The sequence below is a fragment of the Gobio gobio genome, assembly GCF_949357685.1.
Source record: "Gobio gobio genome assembly, chromosome: 6".
NCBI lineage: Eukaryota > Metazoa > Chordata > Actinopteri > Cypriniformes > Gobionidae > Gobio > Gobio gobio.
In genome coordinates this window covers 11966907-11983487 of record NC_137102.1, presented here as the reverse complement: position 1 = coordinate 11983487, position 16581 = coordinate 11966907, and the positions used below count along the sequence as shown (strand labels likewise).

At 39.4% G+C, this 16581-nt stretch overlaps 1 protein-coding gene across 1 annotated transcript in view; it reads left to right on the top strand.

The window, feature by feature from the left end:
• Positions 1–2701: 2701 nt before the first annotated feature.
• The window catches only part of slc7a14a (solute carrier family 7 member 14a), a gene marked incomplete at its 5' end in the record, with an annotated part of 28950 nt that continues 15070 nt past the window's right edge, over positions 2702–16581 (top strand). Inside the window, 4 exons of the mRNA XM_079819259.1 lie at positions 2702–3005; positions 5131–5367; positions 10889–11106; positions 11216–11362. Of these exons, the coding sequence (XP_079675385.1) occupies positions 2702–3005; positions 5131–5367; positions 10889–11106; positions 11216–11362 (906 nt within the window). The remainder of the gene's footprint in view (positions 3006–5130; positions 5368–10888; positions 11107–11215; positions 11363–16581) is intronic.

The window sequence follows — 16581 nt, the reverse complement described above, 5'->3', positions numbered from 1 at the left end:
GGAATGAACAGGCTGGGTTTCGTTTTTTTGTCTGTTCCTATTTGGCTGCAAACCAGGGCTCGTCAGCAGATTTTATTGGTGTTAAACATGGGTCTTGATGTTATCTCCAGCTTCTTCCTATCAAGAGGCCCTCAAGATATCAAATCAACAAACTCGTACAAAAAGCCATTACATTTAGTACCACCTACGAAAGCTTATTTTTCATATTTATTTAATCTTGTTGACCTGTTTTATCAGGATGGACTGGAAATGAATGACTCATGACACATCACTACAGTTTCCAGATGCTCATGCAAGTGTATTTATAAAGAAGGTCTCTTGTTTGAATGATGGACACACACAGATGCCATAAACAGTTTGGCTATGTGAAAATCTGATGATAATAATATGCTAATTTTCACTGTCTTGAATTGAATGAGTCATATTGTTAGCATATAAATGATTTGCTTGATGATTTCTCTGAGAAAAGTGACAGATATACCCATGACTGAGTTCTTATCTGCTTTTTTTGTGACCCACAATGGCGGAGAAATATTATGCTACACGTTTTACATTGAAGAAAGCATTCATTCATCTGTTAAACTAAGCTAATAGGCCGTTCTTTTACAAAGATCAGTAAATAGCTGATGGGAAGAAGGGGCTCTTGCCTCTTGCGTTAGTATTTAATCAAGCGGTATAAATGTAACTCTTGTGAATATGGCAGCACATTTAGGCTAGCATGAAGAGGCTTTTACCACGACAAAGGTTTTATCAGTCAACAGCCTTAGATTTGCTTCAAAATGCAAATGAAACACTTGAACAACAGCAAATGCATCTCTTTTGGAGAAATCACAGGATGGTATCCAATGGTTGTTGTCTGGCTATCACCAGACCAAGCTCAATTTAAGATTGAACATCGGTCTGGACTCTGGGGAGTCTGCTCTGTATTTTCAACTGCACAAGAGGCGTGATAAACGAGCCTAATTCAAATGACTCTGTATGCAATTGGATAGTCCTTCAACCAATCAGACCACAAGAGGCGTGATCAATAGGCAACGCCCCATCGCTTCTCTATCCGTCATCATGTTAAACCCGCCAATAGTGCGCCAGGTGGATAAGCCAGTCTGTGATTGGTTCCCGCAAAAGTGTAACAGAAGCAGTAGAAATTAATGTACAGGTTTCCAGAGTTGCTGGGCGAAATCAAATCGCCGGCAGATCAGGCTGGGTTTACCCAGTCAACAATGGTTGTGTGTTAGAAATAAAATATCACTGGAAGGGCCGTTTAGACATTTTATATGAATAGGCATGTGCAGAATACATCATTTTGTAGGTAGTTGTAATATTTCACTGCTAGTGTGAAAAGATATATTAGATATATTAATATTTAATATATAAAATTCAATATATGTTATTTAATAATGCAAGTACAGATACTATATCTATGTTTCATTATTAAATATTAATATTTCATTTCATATATTTACTTTAAGATTAAGATTTTTTAATGTTTCTGAAAGAAGTATCTCCAAGGCTGCATTTATTTGATCAAAAATTGTGAGTTGTGATTTATACAATTTAAAAAAAGTTTTCTATTTTAATATATTTTAAAATGTAGTTTATTCTTGTGATGGCAGAGCTGAATTTTCAGCATCTTTACGCCAGTCTTCAGTGACATGATCCTTCAGAAATCATTCTAATATGCTGATTTACTGCTCAACACAAATTTCCTATTATTATAAATGTTGTGCTGCTTAATATTTTTTTGTGGAAACCATGATATATTAGACTGGGTAAACCCAGCCTGATCTGCCGGCGATTTGAATTCGCCCTGCAACTCAGTCTGGAAACCTGTACATTAATTTCTACTGCTTCTGTTACACTTTTGCGGGAACCAATCACAGACTGGCTTATCCACCTGGCGCGCTATTGGCGGGTTTAACACGATGACGGATAGAGAAGCGATGGGGCATTGCCTATATATCACGCCTCTTGTGGTCTGATTGGTTGAAGGACTATCCAATTGCGTACAGAGTCATTTGAATTATGCTCGTTTATCACGCCTCTTGTGCAGTCGAAACAGAGCAGACTCCCCAGACCAATGTTCAATCTTAAATTGAGCTTGGTCTGTTGATAGCCAGACAAATTATATATATATTTCTTTCTAGAAATCTTTGATGAACAGAAAGTAAAAAAAGTATAAGGAAAGCATGGCTGAATCCGAAATTGCCCCCTAAACCCTCAATCACTATTCCCTACTTTAATAATACAGTTCACTTGAAGGAGTGAATGAAAACGAGTGAGTGAATTTGGACAGCCGATGTGTGTCGTTATTGCAGTGCAATGTGGGATAGAATGAGTGCACTCAATAACGTCCACTATGGTTTCGGACACCACTACAAATGGCTGTCCCCTCAAATAATGCGCTATTTAAGGGAATAGGGGGCGATTTCGGATTCAACCCATGACTGTGAAGAATGATAATTGAATGATCCCACTGTTGTCATCTCATTTTGTTCACAGCGTTGCTTCACCTTCACCCTCACTGGTCATGTGGAAACATCTAGTAATGATGCTCCTCTGAAGGACAGTGGACATCTCAGCTGGTTTCTGTGTGAACCGCTATACTGCAAGACCACCTCCCAAAGCTTCTTCAGACCCTCAATCCTTCTCAGACTATCAGCCCCATCTCTTGAAGTCCTTTGATCCATAACCAGGATCAAGGATGAGTGGGCTCTTTGCCAAACTGGACCCACGGCGGGTTCAATGGGGGGCCACCTGGTTTGCCTTCCAGTCCCGTGTTCTGCGTACAAAGCCGGTGGAGTCCATGCTGGAGAGCACGGGTGGCACAGGGGCCCATGGCACCAAACTCGCCCGCGTTCTCTCCACTGTGGACCTTGTGTCCCTGGGAGTGGGAAGCTGTGTAGGCACGGGAATGTATGTGGTTTCTGGACTGGTGGCTAAGGAAATGGCGGGTCCTGGGGTCATTGTGTCTTTCATCATCGCTGCAGTGGCCTCCATCCTGTCAGGTGAGTGCCGCCCCAACTTCCTGTTCCAGTCAACCTGACACAAAAGAGAAAAACACAGATAAAAAGAGGTTGTCATAATACTGTAAACGTGGCCTAGGTAGTTTTATTGTACTGTGGATAATATAATTTTTTATTCACTGATCTTGAATCAGGCTTAAGCTGAGTGAACACGTGTATATCTTTATGCCTCCTGACGTGTAGAGATGACGCATGGTGAACTGGCTCATTCGGTTTACAGGTGGAAGCTGTGCACAGCACGCAGCAACCAAAATAGAGTCGGGGGGGAAAATCCATTTAGTTTTCCCTGTGGATACCAACATAACCAATACAACCCAAAAATGAAAGGGAGGGGAAAATGAAAGGACATTTTTTTTTTCCTGTATGCAGCTGACCCTTCTACCCATGGAAACAGAGTTTAGATAGCATGTCATGATCATTCCACATAGCCATTAGATATTAGATGTCCTCCACTAATATTGACACCCGTGGTAAATATGAGCAAAACAGGTCATTAAAAAAAATCTTATCCTCTTTGTCTTTCATTCAAAATGTTCACAAAATCGAACCTTTATTTAAAGTAAAACAAGTTTATATCTAAAAAAATCTTAACTTCCATATATGTGTCACAGATGATATACACTCCTGTGTAAATGTTTGGGGTCTGTACGTTTTTGAAAGAAGTCTCTTAAAGGGTTAGTTCACCAAAAAAATGAAAATTCTGTCATTAATTACTTACCCTCATGTCGTTCGACACCCGTAAGACCTCCGTTGATCTTCGGAACACAAATGAAGATATTTTAGTTGAAATCTGATGGCTCTGAAAGGCCTCCATTGGCACAATGCACGGTTAACTCTCAAGACCCTTAAAAGGTACTAAAGACGTCGTTACAAAGTCCATCTCACTACAGTGGTTCTAAAATAACTTTATGAATCGGCGAGAATAGTTTTTGTGCGCAAAAAAACCCTAAATAACGACTTATATAGTGATGACGATTTCAAAACACGGAATCATGAAGCTTCGAAGTGTTATGAATCAGTGAGTTGAATCATGATTCGGATCGCGTGTCAAACCGCCAAACTGCTGAAATTTGGCGATCCAAACTGCTGATTCAACAATGCTTCGAAGCTTCATGATTCCGTGTTTTGAAATCATTTTCATATGCAGATTTTCTGCTCGAGAAATATTTCTGACTATTATTAATGTTGAAAACAGTTTTGCTGCTTAACATTTTTTGTGCAGACTGCTAGTTTTTTTCAGTATTCTTTGATGAATTGAAAGCACAAAAAACAGCATTTATTTGAAATATAAATCTTTTGTAACATTATAAAAGTATTTACTGTCAGTTTTGATCAATTTAATGCATCTTTGCTGATTAAACTGTGTGACTAAACTTGTGAACGGCAGTGTATTCCATCACTGTATGTATTTAGGGGGAAAAAAATGAACGTACATGTATCCTATTAGAATCACAGTAAAATCTTTACCCTGTCTCAAGAAACGGTCATAAGTCAGTACGAAATCGAAATGAACCCGATTTGCTTTCCTAATGCCTGTTCCTGGTTTATTGTGATTGATTCATCTGTTACAAAGAAAAGAACAACACTTTGTCTTCATAATCTTTAATCAAAATGTAATAACCTGCTCATCCTCTGAAATACATTTTCTTTTCTGATGACGTTCACTGGTTAACCAATAGTCATTGTCACTGCATTGTTTTAGTGAACTTTAATTCAATCTGGACCTATCCTGGTATAAAAAAAACTGTCACTTTTCACCATTCAAGTGCCGGCCATGTTTCATTCACATTATGTCAACTTCACTGGTTATGTACTGCTCTGTAGCACTGATGTTAGAAAATACATATTGGTTTTGAATGTAAAAACAGATAATCCTTATCTTTTTTCACTATAGTGGGGTTTACAGGGATCCAGCCTGTAAAGAGGGATTTTCCTCCTGTTATCTGTCCCTCTGGGATTGTATGGGTTTGACATTTGAGAATTGATCTGACACTCCAGCCAAAAAAAAATCAATGATTCCATCTCAGCAACCAGTTAGACGTTCATGTTTTTATTGATAACCTTCAGGAGTACAGGTGTTACAGTAATCATTGGTATCTCTCCACAGGGGTGTGCTATGCTGAATTTGGTGTGCGCGTGCCTAAAACTACAGGATCGGCCTATACTTACAGCTATGTGACTGTGGGCGAATTTGTGGCTTTTTTCATTGGCTGGAATCTGATTTTGGAGTATCTGATTGGTACAGCAGCAGGAGCCAGTGCACTCAGCAGCATGTTTGACTCACTGGCCAATCACAGCATCAGTGGCTTTATGATCAACCACATAGGAACACTCAACGGCCTAGGTAAGTGACATAAACTTTAGACACTGTTATGTTTATGTTTAGAACATAATCTGCAATGTCTGGGACCCGCATTAATCTCAATTCTGCAACAAACCCGCAAACCTTTATTTCACAAGAAATGTTTTTATGATTAAATCTGATCCGAGTTCATGTCACTGAGTGTTGCAGTTTTCAAAGAAAGAATTCGGAACTGACACACTAATAGTCCTGACACACACCCACAGTAATTACGACAGAAGTTACAGTAGGCATAATTTATCAGTAGGCTGGAGTTAATGGTGCTGCACAAAAGAAAGGCACCTCTAACTTTAGCAGTCAATAGTCTGGTGGCAATATTAAAAAAGCTTGTTAAAAAAAACCTCTCTCACAGCTTCTGTGTTGCCTGTGAAACAGCTGCTCCAATTACATTTCTGAAGAGGAACAATATGCACTTTTAAGCACATTTGCTATTAAATTAGGACAGGAATATTTTTTTAAAGCAGATGTGATTTGAAGCAATTTCTAGATTTTGACATTTTCTTGTTTTACAAAATATTCATGTGAAAAATGCTTTTTCTTTGTATCGTGAATGCTACTTATGCAATTTGATTATACACTTCAAAGGCACAATATAAGATTTATAGAATAAAATATCCAAAAACCACAAGAACAATGTTATATATTTTGTTGACCTATGTTCCAACAATGTTTAAATCCAGAGAAATCAGATATTTTAACCAGTGTTGCAGACTGTGTCCTTGTCCTTGTCATATCCGAGTTACCCTTGATTTCCGTAGAAACCATGGAAACACCAAAGATGCTTTAAAATAGTATGTATTTCATTAGACAGGCGAGCAACTGTTTGGATATATCAGCAGAAAACGAATCATTGTTATACAGCTCAACACGGTTAGTCTTATTGTTTGAATCGCAACACTATTTTGTCAAGTGGCTAACATAGCATAATCAGAGTGAGGTTTCTCCACCATACAATACATTTTTAAATAATTAATCGCATGTCATTCAGCAACAGTCATTTAGTCATCCTGATTTTTTTCAATATATTCTAATATCAATCTAGATTACTGCAAAGTGCAACAAGTCTCTCATAGCAGCCACTGAGCGAACGCACAGAGTAGCATTATAACATAACTTTCAACACACTCAAATGTATTTAAGTATGATTGTTTAAACCATGTACACTCTAAAAAAAAAGGTTCTATATGGCATCAAAAATGGTTCTTGGCTCGTAATCATAGGGGAACCTTTTTAAGTGATATATATATACTAAGGTGCTATATAGCACCGCTAACTAAGGTGCTATATAGCTCCGCTACCATATACAGAACATATTAAGATATGGTGCTATATAGCACCAAAAGTGGATCCTATAGAACCTTTTTTTTTTAGAGTGTTTAAACAGCGCTGTGTTACCCCACATACGCAACGAAAAGAGTGGCCGACTGCAGCATAAGCATAATAAAAGCTCAAAGACCTGTGTTTTGTGCAGATCTCTCTCATTAGCATTCGTTACCAAGGGCTCTCAACGCATTCTGCTTCATAGCAACGTTAATATAACTTTAATAAATTCACAAACATGACTTCTGCCCGAGTCCGTCGGATTCCTTTTCATCGGCTGTGGAGGTGAACAGTGAACACTACAACTCCCATGATTCCACGCTCATTCACGCCATCATCAAGCTACGCCTTCGTTTTGATTAAGCGACCTCTAGCAGCGAAACTTACATAATGTGCCTGTAATGAATAATACCTTTTAGAAAATGTTTTAAATAATTGACTTAATGTTTGGTTTAAGTACAGCAATAAAAGCTAATTATTTATTGTAATTTTTATAATATCACATGCTTTTCCTCATATTGTATAATCGGTTATTATACATCATATCAATATACAGGTGTTGGTTTTCCTGCTGGACATCACTGCCTGACGCACCTTCTCCAGTGCCTTTTGATCTGGTGTGCCGTGACACCACACTGAACACTTCCGTGAGCCTGAACGGGTCATCAGCTGGGGACCATCACTCATCGACGTTTCGCTCCTTTAACCCCAGTACGTCTCGTGGTGGCGGAGCGATGGCAGGGATCTCTCCCTGCCACCCCCTGCTGATGCCCTAGGTGTTTGTCCCCCAACCCTTCTCCTTCCTCCTTAGCCACAGCCAGAAACTGCCTTTCTCCGCCTCCTCTGCCAACTCTTTCATGGCTTTCCGATGTCTCGCTCCTGTACATCCCATGTCGTGAAGTAGGCGAGCAGATGAGGAACCTACAAAGCCCCTACACCCCACTTCCACAGGGTAGATAATGGCTTTCCAGCCTGCCTCACGGCACTCTGTCACCAGATCAGAGTACTTGGCTCGCTTCCGCTCATAAGACCACATGACGAGGTCTGGCCGCAGGGATGTTTCCACTATCTCCCTGGGGAACTGGAGCTGCTTTCCCAAGTCGACCCTCATGGTCCACTCACTTCCCGATGAGAGGAGCCTTGCTGTATCTCTCTGGCGGGAGGGTATGACACTCTCTCCAGCCCTTGCGAACTGGATGGAATGTCGTCCACGAGCGGAAGGTCTGCTGTTTGCCTCCTTTCTGCATGACTCTACCACCTCTGCCAGCTTCTTCAGTACTTGGTCATGCCGCCACCTATAGCGGCCTTGGGACAATGCTGTCGTGCAGCCCGACAGAATGTGCTGGAGGCTTGTGTTGCTGGTGTTACAAAGGGAACAGAACTCTTCGCCACCAAACCATTGGTGGAGGTTTCGGGGACAAGGCAAGGTGTCATAGGTTGCTCTGATCAGGAAGCTGAGCCTAGCTTGGGGGATCTTCCATAGGTCGGACCATGACATGGACCTGTCAATGAGACCTTCCCATGCCGTCCAACGTCCTTGCTGGCCCTGGGACACCGCTTTGATGTTAAGGCGTTCGTGCTCAGCTCTTGCCACTTCCTCCACCACCATGGCTTTTCGGTCTTCTTTGGAAGCCTTTGACCAGAACAAGGGAATATCGCCCCTCCCAAGGCCTGCCCGACCCTCCTGGACTCTGCCAACCACCTTGCGGTGCTTCAGCCTGCCGATTGCCATGTCGACCTCTTCTTGGGCTTTCCACTTTCTTCCACACACAGACAGAGAACTTCTTGTATACATTTACACAAATGTATAGCTGCCTTTATATTGTAGGAAGGGGGTATATTTTGGGTTCCTTGTCGTCTAAACCCCTGATCTACATTAACTTTGTTGAGTTCTCAAAAAGACACACCATACATCTACTGTAGATCCTCAGACTACAGATGGAGGAATGAAATAAGTGTATTGGGTAATCTAGAAAGGATGATATTTGCTTCCTGCACAGCATGTTTGGTTTGCAGACAGACATCACATATAGACTATTGTGTCTGACCCAGACAAAATTCGGCATTTTGTGCCAAAATACATAATCTTATTTGGCCAACAGCAGTAAAATCTCTTCTTTTTCTTTCACCAACCCCCTTTCTCTAAGAGCCTAATATCCCTCCATCTGTGTCTCTCTGCACACATTATGGTTCATAGGCATTTCCGCTTTAGGCCTAGTTAGTATGCTGAATTTTTAGAAATACATGATTTATTCATGACTGCATTAAGGGGTCAACAGAGGGCTGTTGTCATGTTGTGAAAAACAGCTGTCTAAACTCACTATGTCGTCTGAGTGACATGCCAGCTAACAATTTTTGGCTCCCAGAACGTTCTTTTTTAAGGTTTGTTTTTGGTTAGCCAGGAAAGTTTTCTTAACAGAAAAAGAATGTTCGTTTTTGGTTTTTGTAGAACGTTATTCTAACATTACTCTAACGTTCCCCTAATTTTATTCTAACGTTTCCAGAACGTTCCCCTAACCTCTTACTCCGGTACTAAAGAACACAAAAATCACAGAGAAAAAATAAAAAGGATGGCGTAATGGATCATTTAATAACAAAATACAAAAAGTCAAAGAACTCCAGAACGTCCATCCGCAAATTTTACTTAAAGTATACAGCACACCAGTGACGTGATGAGGTATGGATGCCTAAAATCAGTATTATACAAACCATATTTTGTTTTTATTTATTGTTTAATTAATAACAATTACCCTATCAACCATCAAGATTAAATAAGATTAAAGATCTTAGATCTAAGATATTAAAAAATTTATAATCCAAAAATAAATGATCCCATAATTTACTCACCCTCAAGCCATTCTAGGTGTATATGACTTTCTTCTTGTAGCCATACATAATCGGAGTTATATAAAAAAAAATCCTGGCTCTTCTGAGCTTTATAATGGTAGTGAATAGTAGCCCAAAAAGTGCATTCATCTATCATAAAAGTAATCCATGTGGCTCCAGTGGGTTAATGAAGGCCTTCTGAAGTGAAGCGATACAAGAAAAATGTCCACATTTCTAACTTTATAAACTATAATCACTGTCTTCCGGTAATGGGCACACAAGTCTAGTTCCGGCGAAAGAGTGAACTCTGACTCGATGCATGACGTATTGATGAATGCAGAAGTGCAGAGGATAGAGCAAAACAAAACACCAGTCACAAATTTTTAAAGAGAAATCTCATTGGAGCTTGAGTTTCCTAAGTCATGTGTCGGGTCAGAGTCATATTTACTCTCACATATATATATATTAATTATAAGTAATTATCCAAAAAGGAGATCAATAAATGAATGTTTTAGTCTGCCAGTAAAACAAAATCACTGTTATTTATTTCTGTGGAAGACGGGAGAAAGCGCATGCTGGAGAAGCGTGTGCATATCAGAGGCGCGCAGTAAATGTGTCACGGGTTTGTGCAGGCAGGAAGACAAAGACAGACAAATACAGTTCAAATAGTAGTTTAATCTCAAAAACATTAAAGACAAGCAAAAACACAGCACATCTATCATAACGGTGACCAGACAAAGACTGAGTGAAAAGGGAAGAACTTAAATAGCAAACAGCAAACGAGATAATTAACAGGACACAGCTGAACTAAATTAACTCAATGACAGTAACCAGAGAGACAGATGCGTGGCGGGAAACTGAACAAAGAAACATGTGACATATGAAAACAAACTGAAAGTCCATGATAATGAAACTAAACAGAACAATGTGACAAAATGAAGATAGAAATACATTTTTGTGCTTTTCACACTATGTGTAACCCTGGATTAATATTTTAGCTATAAAGTTGGATTCATCTGATCATTATAACATGTTTTGATTGATCTCATTGCAGCATAAATGTTGTATTAAACTAATGTCAGAGTATCGGTCATTGCACAAAAACATCTGCAATGTTTTAATTGGAAGGTTATTTTACATGGCTATTAAATAATAACCTAAATATAACTGTTCTGTATAAGTTATTTTTAGGTTATTTAAAAATAACCACCTTGTATTCAAACTACTTAATAGCCATACAACTTCAATGCTTTTTAAGCTCGTTGAACCTTCAAGCATCAAAATTGTTTCAACACATTTCTTCTTTGTTATGTTTTAAAATCCATGTGATGTGAATTCCTCCTTTATCACCTCTCAGGTAAAGGGGAGCAGTCGTATCCGGACTTCTTGGCCCTGGTCATAGCCATCCTGGTGACAGTGATAGTTGCTCTAGGCGTGAAGAATTCTGTCGGCTTCAACAACGTGCTGAATGTCATCAATCTGGTGGTGTGGGTGTTCATAATGATTGCAGGCCTGTTCTTCGTCAGTGTAAGCAACTGGGATGAGGGACGATTCCTCCCTTACGGCTGGTCAGGGGTAAATCACATTTCAAATCAATTATTGAAGTTCAATCCGTTAGTGCAGTTAGTGACTCTCAGCATAAACAATGATGAGAAAATTGCATTGTCTTGTATCTATCCAACAGGTCATGCAGGGTGCAGCCACTTGCTTCTATGCCTTTATTGGTTTTGACATCATAGCCACCACGGGAGAAGAAGCCAAGAGTCCCAACACATCCATCCCCTATGCCATCACTGCCTCTCTGGTCACCTGCCTCACTGCCTATGTCTCTGTGAGTATATAGCATTAACCATTTGTACACTAATTTTGAGTTCTTTTCTCATACATATATAACCCCTCCTGTTTGAACCGCCCGCTCCAAGCGGGACTAGAACCCTGGTCCGCCGGCATGAGAGTCGGACACTCTAACAAGAAGGCTAAAGGCTGCAACCTCAAGCGTCAGTTGCTAGAGCGTCTCTTGAGATCAGAGGAGTGAGGTTTACACTCACAGCAACTATTAGCTGGCCTCCGTTACACTGACACCCCTAAACCTCACTCCCATCCGAGTCACGGGACCAATATAACCCCTCCTGTTCGAACCGCCCGCTCCAAGTGGGGCTCGAACCAGGGTCCGCCAAGCATGAGAGTCGGACACTCTAAAAATAAGGCTAAGGGCTGCAACCTCAAGCATCAGTTGCTAGAGCGTCTCTTGAGATCAGAGGAGTGAAGTTTACTCTCACAGCAACTACTAGCTGGCCTCCGTTACACTGACCCCCTAAAACTCACTCCCATCCGGGTCACGGCACCAATATAAACCCTCCTGTTCGAACCGCCTGCTCCAAGCGGGACTTGAACCCGGGTCTGCCGGCATGAGAGCATCAGTTGCTAGAGCGTCTCTTGAGATCAGAGGAGTGAGGTTTACTCGCTCAGCGACTACTAGCTAGCCTCCGTTACACATACTCAAAGGCTGATATCCCAGTGAAAATCTGGGAAATTTTTTCTTTCATTTAAACCTGAAAGTTGTTCACGTTGCTGTCCTTTGGCTGTTTTGATGGTCCAGTTAACACTCAAGTTTGTTAAATGACATCGTTAATACTTGAGTATGACACTGACTTGAGCCAGGTGATAAAAGTTTTATTAAGTTTTATGTCATTCACAGTTTGTTTATACTTAAACTTCTCCATTTAAGAATATAAATGATGCATGCCAAAAGATAACTGTAGCATAACTTTGTTCCTTTCCTTTGTGTTCACAGACAGTCATTGATTATTCTCTTCATGCAGCATATCTGAATTTATTAAAAGCTTTCCAGCTTTATCACCATGCTATGCTGTCTGTCTGTAGGAGGTTGTCATAGGAACACAATGGGTGTTAACTCACCAACAGCCCTCTGTCCTGTATCTCAGAACAGTATATTCTATATATTTTTTGCTATTTGATCTTTTTTTACTCTTTATCTGTCATCAATTTTTTTATTACGTCTGTTTTGGTTTTAGCTGGAACAAAGTTGCCTTTACAAAAATGGCTCTTCATTTTCACACCTACATGATTGTCTGATGAGGAGCAAACTTGTTAATTAGCAGCGTTCACCCCTCCAGATCTCATTTTGTTGTCGCAGAGACTAATTTTAGCCCAGGCACTTAGGTTCTCTGTCTGTGTGTGTCTGTGTTTGTGTGCATATGTGTGTGTTGGTGTTACAGATGAAGATGTTGGATTTTCTGAAATGCATTAAATGGGTCATAATGTATCATGATTAATCAAAGTATCCTTGATCTTTTTACATTGTACTATGAAAACAGATTGTAACATTCAGAACTTAATACTTCTTACCCAGCAAAAATAGACCATTTATTGAAAGTAAACTGCAAAAACAGCTTGTTCTGTACTTTTGCAACTTAATAGATATTTGAAAACATGAACACATTAATGATGCCTATTTGGTGTTCAGATACTTCAGGATAAATTCCATTAGTCCTAAACAAAAGTTTCTGGCTGTCGCTCTTTTGCATATCCTTCCAAAGGTTCCATAAATTGTAAGATAACTGTTTTTTTTTCAACAATGTTCCTGATCATTTCGGTCTGATTCTAACAAGCTGAATGACACATTTATGATGCATGGGGACATTTCTTAAAGTCCTCCTGTAGTCAATCATTTTATCCCTCAAACCTCATCTTTGATCACCAGAATGATATATGTATTCATGTGTAAATTTCCATCCATTAGCCCAAAAAACGAAAACTAATGACGTGGTCAAAAGGAATTCTGCGTGTAAGCCTTTTCAGCCTTTCGGTGAAGTTCTTTTAATTTATTGATATCTTATTTTAAATCTGACTCCATTAATAATTTTATCTGACTCCAATTCTATCTGACTCCATAAAGTGTGTTACATTTAGAGTTTATCAGCTGATTTGAAGATTAGTTGCGATTTAATTTAGATCAATGATTTTTCGTAGTATCACTTATTTTCAAATATTAATATCCTCCATGGGACACGGAATCTCAAATAGGCTAAGTGTCCGGATTTTCACTTGCTCTAACGGTCACAGATTAGTCAGTTCTGATATTACAGAGGATTGCAGGGTGAACTATCTTACCTCTAAGTGAGTCACACATGTGCACTCATAATAAAACATGTAATTTTAGTGATAGTCACGAAAACTGCAACTTATAATAACAGTGGCAGGTCAGAAATCAGGTTTTCCCTCATGCATGGCTCAATGCTCCCGCTATGGAGTTCCCAGTATGGCCTGCCCTGGCAGAGAGATCTGCGGTAACTCCTACAAACCCCGCATGGACATGAATAAAATAATGATTTCAGAAAGATACAGAATAAATCAAGATTAACATTTATTTCGGCCAGACAGGAAAAGTAAATACGTAAACAAGAATCCATGGTACACAACTGATCAGCGTAAAAACATAAAACACAATTGCAAAGCAATATGAAAATAATTTAAAAGAGTCATCATGTCTGGCACATCTACATGCAGTTTGCACGGGGGGTCTGATTACAGAATATTCCCCCAGAGAGTTAGAACATCCAACCTTAAATACTCCAACTAGAACAAAAGGGCTGTAAATACTTGCAACACCCCCACCTGGTTTTGGGGGAGTGGATCAGATATCTTTGAAGAGACTACTCAAAGGAGAACTGAATTCTCATTAGTTTTCCAATCTTTCTAATACGACCAGTGACTGCAGTGAAACTGAGACCATTTTACCATTCGCACTGAGACCTTTAAAAAGACATCAAACATGAAAAGGATTAAACAATAGATTTACAAATAACATCATCACTGATATATCTGCATTTGGTGACTTGAAACCAGGACAAGGAGAGGGCAAAATGGGGAGGGGGGAGGAATGTTTGTCAGGGTGTTGTCACAGTTTCTGTGAGATCTTTTCCTCAAGATTAGTGACTGTTATTGTTCAATTGCTGAGGTATGTATCTCAGCTTTTGTCTTAGCACCAAAACCGAATCTTACAGACGGCCCCTGGCCCATTGGGACAAATTCAGATTAGTTCCCAAGGGGACATACTTGGACATTCCTTGTTTCCATATTTTGGATGTAATTTCGGAAGTGTTCTTAGTGCTGATCCTGGAGTTAACAACACAAATCAATGGGTGCCGGATTCAAGCAGTCACCTGAAATAACAACATTAAGACAGGCTGAACATGAAGATGAAAACAATGCTGAAATACACCTCAGCGGCACAGTTCCTTTAGGTGTAGGAGTACTGTGCTGATTGGATGATGAAGCACTTAGGCAGGATATCTGTTATCCCGTTGGTCAGGTTTGTTTCCACCTGCCGATGATTGTGAGGGTTTTCAGTCTGTAGAATGACTTGTTGTCCCAAGGCAGTTGTGTTAGCCAGCATGAGCAGAAAGTGTCAGTGGAAAGTGTCTTTACACTTTGAGGAAACATCTGTGTCCTCCCCAGGATTCTTATCAATAGCTGACCCTTAGAGAAATCCTCGGTCACCTTCAAGCAGAAGGTTTGGTTTGCCGGGCAGGTCAGATCTCCATGGGTGAAGGAATCATCGTGTGCTAGACACCTGAACAAATTCTGAATAACCATGCAATAATTGAACACTGATGACTTTGTGGTTATTGTGAGATGGAAAAAGAGAGTGGTTGGATAATCACAAGAACATCAAAATAACAACACATGATAAACTCCTGTCAGAAGTGCGAGTGGTAAAAACGGTCTCATTTCTCAGTGTCATATATTTAGTGAGCAAGTCTCATTTGATCGCCAGATTCTTCAATACCACTAGTGATATTGAAGTGGAATTTAAACACGGTCTGGATGAATTGAAGGAAGGGTATCAAAACCATCAATAGAACAGTAGGTTTACCAGCAGTATGCATAATTAAAATATATCACATAATTAAACATGGAAATACACAATTGAATAATTGCCATTATAAAATTGTTTGTATCAGTTGTTTTGAATGCAAATCATTATTGAATTCTTATGTTTCAATCAGATTACTTAGAGAATGAGATTTACAGAAAAAGAGATTTAAAATCTTTAGTTAAACTTTGGCACTCATCTTCTGCGCATTTGATGTACAGGCGGAGTCACACTCAATGATGCAGGTCTGACTGAGAATTGTTTACTTAATTTATAGAAATGCCTGCATCCCAGATCTAAGTCTTTAGATATATTTTATTGTCATTAGCCATATGTTGGAAACTAGGGGCCCTTCCAGTTTTCAACAATGCTAAGGACTGGACATATTAAACAATTTGTCCATCAGTTTACTGATCAATTAATTGTCCATTAATTAATTTGTGACAAAGCCATGCACATGTTTTATGCATCTTGCAGTGTTTACATACAGGAAGTTGACATGGCTGTAAGCCGTAAAATTATTCAAACCAAATAAAAGGTAATTATGAAAATAAAATTGTTCAAACCAAATAAAAAGGGAATTATGAAAAATAATTCATTTTGTCCTGTATGTATGAAGATTAATAGTGTATGATAAATTTGCATTATGTGTATGATTTTGGCCTGGATAGTCCCATGATCTATGCCAGGAAAAATGTGTTGTGCGGTGATAGAATTAAGGATGTGTGTTGTGTATGGATGTGTATAGGAGATGGGTGGTGTCTATCCTACCATAATCTGTGTTGTATAATTTTATTCCAGTTTTTATACTGGGAAGCCATTTAACTATGTGTGCTGTGAGGTGTGAATGGCTTCATGAAGTCTCTTCCCTCCCATCTCCTAGATGTTAAGTTGTGTGTGTGTGTCCTGGCTTCAGACCCAGTGGAATCTGGATCTGAAGGGTGGCAGCCATTCACCTGAAAGGAAAACAAGCACAGAGCGAAATACAGTTTATCTTGAACCTTTACACAAATTTAATTAAGGTAGATGAGGCTATCTTATTTTTTCTTTACTGGTCTTAGCCAGATAGATTGTTGTAGATGGCTTTAACCTGTTACGGTTTTATGCCATTAGGAGAAAATTTGTTGTAGTTTACAAATACATGTATCATA